Source organism: Pelodiscus sinensis, chromosome 1 (genome assembly GCF_052426305.1).
Source record: "Pelodiscus sinensis isolate ZL-2025 chromosome 1, ASM5242630v1, whole genome shotgun sequence".
NCBI lineage: Eukaryota > Metazoa > Chordata > Testudines > Trionychidae > Pelodiscus > Pelodiscus sinensis.
Window position 1 is genome coordinate 220,854,683 of NC_143052.1, and position 11,862 is coordinate 220,866,544.

Below are 11,862 nucleotides of genomic sequence, written 5' to 3' on the forward strand. Positions count from 1 at the left end.
TTTTTCTATAAGTTCCTTATCTGCAAGCAGGAGGAGCCTTCCTTTGTGAAGCACTTGTAGTTCAAGAGATCAGAATTTCTATATACAATCTGAAAATCATCATATGGATGTTTTGCCAAGATCTAGAAGTTTTGTATTAGCCACAAGTCATTTTCCAGTCTGCATTCCAGAAACACAGGTATTGGTGTAATGCTGACAGGCAGAACCGAACCAGGGACACTGGAGCTTAGTGAATGAGCCTCTATCACTTGAGCTAAAAACTAGCTGGCTCTCAGCTCAGGCTGAAGAGCGGACTCATTATTTTTGTCTCTGTAATTAGTCTAGGTTTCAGTCGGCAGGAGAGTATACCACAGCTAAATGGTGGGGGTGGGGGAAGTGCTGCCGTACCCTCTGGTTCAAAGTGGGTTTCATTATATAGAGCATTTATCATTTCATTCAAAGGCTCTCGCTATACAAATTGTTCCAGTACTCCAGTCTACAAACGTTACATTTGATAATCAATGGGTTTTTTAAAAAAAATTAAAATGAAAAATGATTGGTGTCTGAATCTATAGCATGATGCATTTTCATGAACACCAATGCACTTATGGGCACCCTGCACAGCAGCAGCATAATCTAAGTAAATGGAAAGTGGAGCTTAAGGGCAATATTCTGCTTGTGTTGTGCATCCAAGACATCTGCATGGCCATTGGGATAATGTGCTTAGTCTGGCATCTTATCGTTTTGCTGGATGGAAAATATCTGACTCAGCCTTGAGAGCTTTTGTTCCCACCCGGTTTCATCAGTGAATTCCAACATTATCACTGGAAAAATAAATTAATGTTTCCCTTAAAAATCAGAGCTGAAGTCCTTGTGCATTTTGCACACAGGCAAAAAGCCACACCAGTGGGAGCCAAGCACTACAGTGTATTTTAAACAGAAGCATATTAGCACAGTTTAAACCTGAAAGACAATTCACATGACTCTCCTGCTGAGAATTCAAGGTGGGTTGAAGGGATACATCCAGTATTGAAGGCAACAGAATACAGCCCTGAATGCAACTTCATTAATATGGCAAGTGGAAATGTGTTTATATAGCTTTCAGTGCCTAAGTGCTGAAAAATGAAAGTTCTCTGGGGCTGCTTTTCTCTACCAGATTTGATTTTGTCTGAAATGTTCTTTTGTAGGCTCATAGAGCTGAAGTCTCTAAGACACGTTAGACTTACGTGGCTCTTAATGCTTTCTGGTATTATGATAGATTTTAACCATTAGTGATAGGAGTATGTACCCATTCAGCTTCTTCCTTTTCTAGTATGTACAACACATTTAAGGCATCAGACACAACCAGACTTCCCTGCCAGGGACAGACATATGTAGGCATGCACACAAACACACATAGCATGGCATATTTTTTTTGCATTTTCAATGTCGGGAAAATATGTATGAAAAAATAAAGGAAATTTCAAGAATCAAAAAACTTCCTGCATAATATGACCAATAATTCATTTGACCACCTTCCTGTTTTTGCTGCTGCTGCTGCTGAGTCATCATCCATCCAGACAATTATTCATCAAAGTTCTTACAAATGAGTGAAAGCAAGATACATTTTCTTTTTTGACTGTCATGCTCAGAAGGGATTTTGATGTCTTGCCTCCTAAAATTCAGTTTTTGCCATTATTTTTACTAGCAACAAAATCAATTTTTAAAATGAACTAGAGAATAACAGAGAAGCAAACATTTCTCCAAATGATTTATCTTCATGTATTTGCTCCATGTGTGTTTATATTGCAGCAGAAGCGGGGGAAAAAAATAGGAATTTGAAGTTATGCCCTATTACCACTTTAATTATGACTTGAATCATTCAGGTTATATGACTAAGACTTTGTTCTAAATAGCAAGAGGCTGCTTGCAGTTTCAAGCTCCCTTCCCCCTCCTTCCTGAATAATCTTCATAGCTTATATCGAATGACAAAATCCTTGCAAACAAAAGCCATCTGACACCATGCAAATCAATGATGCAAGAAACCTGCTGGACTAGGCCCTTAAAAATAGTCAGCAAACAATTAGACCATTGAGACCTGCTAACTCCTACTCCAATTAATCTTATTATTTAAAAGACTAGAGACATTTTATCTTTATACTAATTTGTTTTATATGTGTGAGGAAAGAACGGAGAACATAACCAAGACAATATTGCTATGCCTCTCAGTACTGATCTACGCTGATGGCTGCTAATGTAAATATATAATGTGGCACTTACAAGAAAGGCCCGTATTAGGATACAGGTCCCATATCAGGACAATGGGTCTTCTGCTTTAAAGCTCCATCTGGCAGCACTGCTGCTAGAGATGTCAGCTGGAAGAGCTGTAAAGTGCAAGGAAGCAGCCCTTGTACCTGAAAATCCTCTGCTTGCACAGAAACTGCTCTGCTCGGTTTTCTAGGGCAAGGTCTGCCTAACAGAGGGTGAGCTCTAGGATGACCACACAGAAAGATACTGGCAAATTAGGTTTTGGAGAATCTCTCTTACCTGCAAAGCAACATCATTTAGCTCAGTCCCACAGATTTTGATAGCATCCTTTCGTTACCGGTGTGGCTGCAAAAGCAATGATGTCATGGGGAGGAAGCAGCTACAGTCATGTGACTGCATCCTCCCTGTGTAGGGTATCAGCTGGGGGAGGGGGGCGGAAGAGCGAGGGAGAGAGAGAGCTTGTAATCCTGCAGGAATCAGTTGAGGCAGTGAAAGCTCGATTACCCTTTTCCACACACATGTTGTGACTTAAAAAGCTCTGACAGTCAAAATGGATGGCAAGCTATTTCACACCCAGGTTCCTTTTCTAATTACTCAGTCATAACAGCAATAATAAATCCTTGTTAATGAAAAAAGCTAATTTATTATGAACTCATGTGTCCATATATTATGAGTGATATTGCTGTTTATTTTACAGCAGTGCCCCAATGCCTCATTACATATTTCATAAAGATGAAAAGTTACTATTCACAGTAGTTTGAAAATGGTACAAACCATAATTTCATAATCTTTCGTAATCCTGACATTCCTGCTTCTCAAAATTTACTGCTGTCCAAGTCTATCGAAAAATGCAGCTGCAAACAAAACAAAACCCACACAATTTTAAATTGCTAATTCACACCTTCTTTGACCCCTTTATCGTCTGCAACATGTTATAGCTCCCTATCCTTACCTCCAAAGTTCAGTCCCTCTGTCCATCTCTGTTCCCATGGTTAGCCACACATTTTTGTATCCTTCTCTTACTCATCTTTCTCCTCTCTCTTCCATGCTGCTCCTGGTTCTTGAAATCATTCTTTTCCTATATGCCACATGATTATCTTCTTAAATTCCATTAAATCTTTCACCAACAATCAACTTAAAATATATTAAACAGCATTAGAAAACCCAAACCAATCCTCCCTCCCCTCCCTATAACTCAGAATCTTCAGTTGTCAGGGTGGTCAAACACTGGAATAAATTGCCCAAGGAATCTCCATGTGTGGAGATATTTAAGAGTAGGTTTGAGAAACGTCTATCAGGGATGGTCTAGTCTAGACAGTATTGAGTCCTGCCATGAGGGCAGGGGACTGGACTCAATGACCTCTCGAGGTCCCTTCCAGTCCTAGTATTCTATGATTCTATGATTGCTGTGACTTTCAAATCATTGGTCATCTAACATGTCACATCTCAAATCATTCTCTAAGGACAAATTCCAGCTGAGTTTTACTCTAATCACAGTACCATTCTGAGCACATTGGCAGTTCTCTAGTTCTAAAGAAATGTTTTATTTGTAAGAATTCTGTATGTCTCTAGATTTGTTGTTCACAGTGAAACTTTATAAATTATGCTATCTTAACAATTGTTTAGAAGCATGTTACCAAATTTTATGAATATATTCTATTACAGCATTATACTTATATTATTCATCCTCCCTTATTTGAATATACGTATGCTTTAGTCTTAATGATCTTCAATTAAGACTTTGACAATACCAAACAGGAGAGTAAGCACAACAAAGTTTAGGGTGTTTTAAGTACTGCAGTTTCATTAACATTTTCTCTTGGCATCCTCCATAATTCTCTCACTCAGGCCATGTCTAGACTGCAGGTTTCTTTCAGAAGAAGCTTTTCCAGAAGAGATCTTCTGAAAAAACTTCTTCCGAAAGAGAGCATCCACACTGCAACAACACATTGAAAAAGCAATGTTTTTTTGAAAGATAACCTCCATTCAGTGTGGATGCTATCTTGAATTTCAGCTGTGATTACTATGGACGGAGTGGCCACCAGCGCACCTGTATTTTTTCCTCTTCTTTTGAAAACTCCCTCTTCCCTGTCCACATGTGCCTTTTTCCTAAAGGGATCTTTTGGAAAATAGCTTCTTCCTTGTAGAATGAGGATTACCTATGCTGGAAAAACTCCTCTGTTCTTTCGATTTTCTTTCAGAAGAAAGTATGGACGTAATTTAAGTTTTTTTAGAAAAACGGCAATTTTTCCGAAAAAAACTCTAGTGTAGACATTCTCTCACTTGGAATACCCATTTCTAATTGGTGTTCAAGTCCACTAGTTTCTTCATGTTCAAAGCCTTCCTAAAAATCAACTTATCTTGTGATACCGGTGTAAAATTAGCTATCTAACAATAGACAGGATAATCAATTAACAGGCTACAGAGTGGAGCACACAGATGGAGTCTATCCATACCCTTTTGGGTTCACAAAACAATTACGTATCCGTTCTTTTTGCTTTCATGTAGAACACTCGGGATAGGCCAAACAAATAATAAGCAGATCGATGCCCCATTGGACCAAACCCTCAGACACGGACTGCATAGCAGGTGTTACTGTAAGTAGGAAACTGGATTAGTGACTTCAGAATGGCTACACAACAGCTCAAAATCTGGGCCCTAGGTGGAAGGAAGTGCCTGTCTTCCCTGGTTTCCTATGCAAATCCTCTGACCAAAGTCCAAAGCAACAAAAATGATTAAAAGTTTAGAAAACATAAGCTATGACAGAAGATTGAAAGAATTGGATTTGTTTAGTCTGGAAAAGAGAAGACAGAGGGGACATGATAGCAGCTTTCAAATATCTAAAAGGGTGTTACAAGGAGAAGAGGAAAAATTAATCTGCTTAACATCTGAGAATAGGACAAGAAGCAATGGGCTTAAATACAGCAAGGAGGTTTAAGTTGAACATAAACAAAAACTTTCTAGGAATAAATTGCCTAGGGAGGTTGTGGAATCTCCATCACTTGGAGATATTTCAGAGCACGTTAGATAAACATCTGTCAGGGATGAGCTAAATGGTGCTTGGCCCTGCCGTGAGGGCAGGGGACTGAACTTGATGATCCTTCCAGTTCTAGGATTCTATGATTTATACCAACTTTGCACAAAGGATTAAAATGTAGTACTCTGTGTGGGTTTTCTCAAACTTTATCATTTTGTGAACTACACTTTGAGAGACTGGCTTATAGTCCACTTCCTGGCACAGAATCAGGCTGATCACCTCTCCCATTCTCATTCATAATCATGTAAGAGCTCTGTGCCAATTACAACAACTGCATGCATGGAAAAGTAGCATTCGGAAAATATTTAGGTTAGGACTTTAAGTGCTCAGAGTTGCATTAATTCTGCTCTGTGGAGGAGCAAGAGTAAAACTCGAATTGATTTTAATGGAAGCAGGAAGGCTGTTATTTCTTTCGAAAATCCCATCCTTGAGGTACCCGAAGTTTTCTTTAATTCAGTTTAGCAGTTCAAACTAATGAGAGCAAGCATCATGTGACCCATCGGCTCTTTATGGCCAGGGCTTGCCAAGTGGCGGTGAGCCCCGCTTGCCAGCTGCACGGAAGCTCACGCTGCGCATGCGCTGACCGTGCTGCGCGGCCCCGCCAGGCTAAAATCTACTCGCCACGGGCGAGTAGATTGCCTAATTTGTCAAGACCTGTTTATGGGTATGTCTACACTACGGGATAAGGTTGAATTAAGATAGGCAACTTCAGCTACATTAATTGTGTAGCTAAAGTCAAAGTACAGGCAGTCCCCGAATTACGCGGATCCGACTTACGTCGGATCCGCAGTTACGAACGGGGATTTTCTCGCCCCGGAGGACTGGAGCGGTGGGACACCTGGTCCCGCCGCCCGCCTCCTCCGGGGCGAGAAAAGCTGCTCCCCATCTCCCTGGTCTGCTGGGGGAGTCAGCAGACCAGGGAGACGTGGAACAAAGTGGCGGAGGACCCGGGCCGGACCCGTGGCACTGATCTGGAAGCACCGCAGGTCTGGCCCCGGGTCCTCCGCCGCTTTGCTCAGCGTCTCCCTGGTCTGCTGGGGGGAGGGAGGGGAGACGCAGCTAGTGCCCCCCCCCCCCCAGCAGACCAGGGAGATGTGGAGCAAAGCCCGGGGCCTGTGGTAGAGCAGGTGGGGCACTGCCGGTTGGTCCCGCAGCACCGCTCCTTGGCGCTACTGGACCAACCCGGCAGCACCCCAGCTGCTCTGCCCCAGGAGTCCTGATTCAGCCGCTGCTCATCAGTTTCAGCAGTGGCTGAATCAGGATGCCTGGGGCAGAGCAGCTGGGGTGCTGCTGGGTTGGTCCAGTAGCGCCAAGGAGCGGTCGCGCTACTGGACCAACCTAGCAGTACCCGAGCTGCTCTGCCCCAGGCGTCCCCAAGTCAGCCACTGCTGAAACTGACCAGCGGCTGACTACAGGAAGCCCGAGGCAGAGTTGCTCTGCCCCGGGCTTCCTGGAATCAGCTGCTGATCATTTTCAGCAGCAGCTGATTTGGGGACGCCTGGGGTTCTTAAGTTGAATCTGTATGTAAGTCGGAACTGGTGTCCAGATTCAGCTGCTGTTGAAACTGATCAGTTTCAGCAGCGGCTGAATCTGGATGCCAGTTCCGACTTACATACAGATTCAACTTAAGAACAAACCTACAGTCCCTATCTTGTACGTAACCCAGGGACTGCCTGTACCTTAACTCAATTTTTGGTGCTGATGACACTGCAGGAAGTCAAAGGGAGAACTCCTCATAGGAGCAGGTTTACCAGCATCAACTGGAATGCCCTTCTCAGTTCAAATTAGCATGTCTTCACTGGACCCACTAATTTTAACACTGGAAGATCGACAGCATCTTCTCTGTAGTGCAGACATACCCTACAGTGCCACAGCTAAGAAAATATCTATTAACATGCACATAATCCTATACCATAACCCAGGCCATAAACCAGGGAGTGAAGGCTGCAGTCAAATGAGCATAAACCAAAGGCTCTCTTTTTAGTATACAGGAGCTTTTAAATTAATAGACTGATTTCTTCTCTGCTTCTGTATTATTCTCACTGAAGTCACCCCCATTTTTTGCCTATCACATCTGATGTGTATTTTTAACAAGGCAGACTCATTACTAATATGTTGAAGGATTTAAGAGGCAGAATATTTAATTCACCATAGAAAAAATAAAATTCTACCAAATAGTTACTTCTGTAGGTTACAACAACTTATGCTGCTAAAATATCTCATTAAAGCTTTTAATGCCAGGAACACAGGCATTTTCCAGACTGCCAGCCAAATAAATGGTGTAAGGCACATAACTGAAGTTCATTGTTTCCAAATAGTTACAACACAATGCCTTTCAATACAATTCCTCATTATTTTCCAACCACTACTTTATGAAGTGGACCAAACAATCTGCTCAATTTACGGTCTCATATCAAATGGTAAAAAAATAAAAAAGCAGTAGTACTGTATATACAATGTTGGAAGGCGTGTGGGGGGGCGGGGGAAAGGAGAGGAAATGTACATTTTGTTTTCCTTAGTACAAAAGTTCTTGAGTATTTACAGCCTTCACCCTGTAGATGGAACTTTTAAAAATCTCACACAATATCTTCTAATTGTGGGGTTCCTCCACACTTCAAAAGTACATTGGGGTCACAATGAACATAGTCTTCCTCCGTGGGACAAAAGTTGGTATTTTATTATGCTCAGCAGGACCTATAGTTAATAACATACATAATCAGTTATGCCTTAAAAGTTTCCCCACCCGTTCTTTGGGTCAGGGGCTACTGACCCACAGAAAAATCAGTCTAGGGCCGCACAAGTGAGGAGTAACCCCCCCCCCCCCAATAAACAAACAAAAATCCCTCATTCCCCTCCCGGAGGCCAAGGAAGCCCAGACTCATAGATTTTGTATGCTCTAACCCCACAGGGAGGCTGGAACACCAGCATGGGTTCCCCAATTCTGGGGGTGGAGCTGACCCTTGGAGGGCAGATCCAGGCAAGCCGGGGGCCGGATGCAGACCCTTGGCGTGTGGTTCCCAGCCCCTGCCTTCGAAGAAACTTCTAATCTATGTATAACGCTTACCTTGAACTATCATCTTGCAATGTATCTATCATCATTTCAGTAAAGGACACACAGAACTTTGTTCTCATACCATGCTGCCAGTCTAACATATCCCCTTTAATTTCCTGATGGACCCTGATGGCAGCAAAGAGTGACGGTTAAAACTTCCAAAGCCTATTTCCCATAGACGATTTAAAAATAGTCTGGCTCTATTATACCCATAATGCCTTGTAAACAGCAAACTGAGAACAGCACATACATAGTCAGTGCTATAAATTCCCTCTGTGCTCGTGCTGCCCAGGATTACACAGATACAATGAGGACACCATGCTTCTGCAGCATAGCAAGCCACAGTCTTCCATGTGCACTGAACATTCACTTTCAAATTGAATGCATAGTCTTCTGAAGAAAATGCCCTAGTGTGGCTTAGTAATAAGTCAGTCAAGCTAGTAATGGATCCCCAAAATTAACTTGCACTATATATTTTCCTTGTTTGGAGCAACTTCCATCTAAAGAATTAAGGCCAGGTCTACGTGGGTGGAGAAAAATCAATGCAAGATGCACAATTCTAGCTACAACAACTGCATAGCTGGAATTGATGTAACCTTAAACCAATTTTCTAGGGTCAGCCCCACAGTGGGAGGGTGACGGGAGAAATGCTCCTGTCAACTTACCTTTCTCCTCACTACCGTGAAAAGCACCACAGTTGACAGGGGCATCGTTATCATTCAATTTAGCAGATCTTTACTCGATCTGCTAAATCAAACCCTGGAAGATGGATTGCTGGAGTCCTCTGTTAAGTGGAGACATGGCCATAGATGCTCAATAAGTTGTTAAAGTAGTACAAGTAGTAGTACTGTGAAGTTATCTGCAGATCACAAATTAAACCTTAATAAATCTTAAACAGTGTTTTCTCTACAGAGAAGTTGTTCATCATAATATAAACATAGCAAATAAGCTCAGAAAGGACTTAACCCTGAGCCTCTGATGCAAATTTTAACTTGTTTTCAAGGGGAGGTATTAGTGCTAAGAATTCAAGACACTGTTCCCATATTCAGCACTCTGTATCCATTGCTAACCTTCACGGTAGTCTTTCTGGACTGTTTGGTTTCACAAGCTCCCTAACTTTTACTATTAGACGAAAGTTTATTATAGTGATGTCATCTAAATAATGCTGAACAACCCACAAAATTGCTTTATAAAGGTATTATTGTAATGACCTGTATGTAAATTATTTAAAAAACATTGTGGTACATAACAAGGCTCTAGTTGTATTTATAGTAAATTATTTTATTCTGTAGAAGGAATACTTTCCAAATAATACAAATGACACAATCATACAAAACTGTGACAACACGAGATGAATACTGATTATTATAACTCATTACCACATCAAAAAAGTACTCATTACAGTAGTCAATCTTGAATTCATTTAACATTCTGGTGATACTGGTCAGTAGTCACCATTAAAAAAACAAAAAACAAAAACAAAACAATAAACAGGAACATTTGCCATTAGATACTGTGCTGTTATTTCCTAATCCAAGTATATGACAAGTCCGTGACATCTCAGATATCACAGTGCGTACCTGCTGGTAAATACTGCCTTTTTTTAATGGCACTCACAATAAAGGAGACTGATCTATTCCCTCTCACTTACTGGGACATTCAGGTAATGAGCACCAAAAGAGTTGCTATTCTGACTTTCATCCCAACACTGACAATTCTTTCAAATGGTTTTTAGTTATTTATTTGAATAAGTGTTTGTTTATTTTTGTTTGCTTATATGCTGTGTAATACCAATACCAATGCCAAGAAAAGAAGCTTGATAAAGTCAAATATTCTTCATCTTCACATCCAGTTTTCTTGACAAATTTTCATGCCAGATTGGATGAATAGGAAGCTTACAAACACTCTGTCAGGTAAAAAGGAATATACTTTAAAAACATAAATGTCTTTATTACTAATATTCAATTATGAATCTGTTTGGGTTTTTGATATAATATACATTTGATATTTATAGTCTGCGTACTTTCTTCCTCAGCTTGAACAATGAAAATAGACTTAGTTTAACTCAGGTTCTCACATTCTTACATAATGCTAGAATGTATGATCGCTAACACGGCAGGGAATGTTTACTTGTTTATAAAAATAATGAAAACATTTCTACTGGTCAGAGATTTTGTAGGTTGGTGGGATTTTGTAGGTATATAAGTCTTGTGTGGGGTCCCCTTCTCATTAGGTAATGCACATTAGAAAATACTAGAAACTGTCTATAGTAGCTTAGTAAGAAGTATTTTTACATACTTGCAAAATGCAAGGACAGAAAACTGGCATTATCGGGAATTTAGGGTGACAGTCTTATGTTAAAGCACATGGTAACAAAATGCTCTTTGCTAAGTTGTAGTTGGCCCAGCTGCCAGCCAAGAGAGCTATATCTTCCAGAGATATAAGCCCTGTTTCTAAAAAGCTTCTCTATGCAGGAAAGCACTTACACATGTGCTTAACTCAAAGTACATGCTTAAAAAGATATTCATCCCTCTTTTGATAGGGATGCTTTCCAGAATATAGGACTCAAGTACTTTTCTAATGGGACCACAATCTTTAAAACTACTGAGATGCTATATTCCTTTACTGGTTTTAGAAATATGGTAAGTTCACCCCTCCCTGATTTCCATCTTCATTAAATCATAGCAAAACAAAAGACCTGCCACCCTCTTTGTTCCCCCCGTTAAAATTGAGAATCTACTTAAAAATATAAAGATATATTAAAATGCAACTGAAATGAGAACAATTAGTGCACAGTAAAAACATGCAAATGAGTTCTGCAATGTTGAATGTCATTTTTAATCTGTATTTAAAACACTGCAGGGGATAATATTTTCCTATAGCACGGGAAGTGCTAAAGAATACATTTACATTACAAGATACAGATAATAAAGCTGATAAAAGTGACAAATTTAGAACATAGTATTTTCATTTCAGGTATCAGAAACAAAACCAGCTCAAATGGTTCCATTCTACTGTATGACAAATACTGAGGAACAAAATTTCAGTCTTAAAATACATCTTAAAGTAGGTATTTTCCTTCAAGGAAAATGTGCTATAAATAAATTACAATACAGTGAATTTGCCTGAACTCACTTTGTTTCTGTCTTCCAGCCTTTAAATCAAATAAAACAGCATAAAAACTGTACACACTCTTAACAGGATAGTTGATCTTTTATAAAATAAGTTGTCTTCAGAGATGTCAATTTCACAACAAGGAAAAACCAAGCCTTGCTGCAGTCACTATTATAATATATATGTGTATGTGTGTGTATGTATAATATATTTATATTTTTTACTTTTACTTTTATGTTTTTATTTTTTACAAAAGATGTATATTAATAGCTTTTGCACAAAGTTTTAAAAGGAATTTAGCTAGTCAAATAATTTCATTAAAATGAAACAGATAAATACTTCATGTTCACAATGCAACATGTTACACATCATCAGCTGGTAGAGGAGGTATGTTAATTCTTGGTCTTGTAAAAAATGCTATCTTCTCTCTGCC

The 11,862-nt window shown here is 40.0% G+C and overlaps 2 protein-coding genes across 5 annotated transcripts in view; both read right to left on the bottom strand.

The window, feature by feature from the left end:
• The window catches only part of CLCN4 (Cl-/H+ antiporter 4), a 78,425-nt gene that overhangs the window by 58,883 nt on the left and 7,680 nt on the right, over positions 1-11,862 (bottom strand). For 2 of the 3 annotated variants that reach the window (XM_014572063.4, XM_089775231.1), the window contains exon 1: positions 2,506-3,254. The exons of the other annotated variant lie outside the window; for it this stretch is intronic. The gene's annotated coding sequence lies outside the window, so the exon portion shown is untranslated. Of the gene's footprint in view, positions 1-2,505; positions 3,255-11,862 lie in introns of those variants that run through there. 3 annotated transcript variants of the gene reach the window in all.
• The window catches only part of WWC3 (WWC family member 3), a 194,937-nt gene continuing 192,650 nt past the window's right edge, over positions 9,576-11,862 (bottom strand). For both annotated transcript variants that reach the window (XM_075915044.2, XM_075915035.2), the window contains exon 23: positions 9,576-11,857. In XM_075915044.2, the coding sequence (XP_075771159.1) occupies positions 11,791-11,857 (67 nt within the window). In that variant the 3' untranslated portion in view covers positions 9,576-11,790. The remainder of the gene's footprint in view (positions 11,858-11,862) is intronic.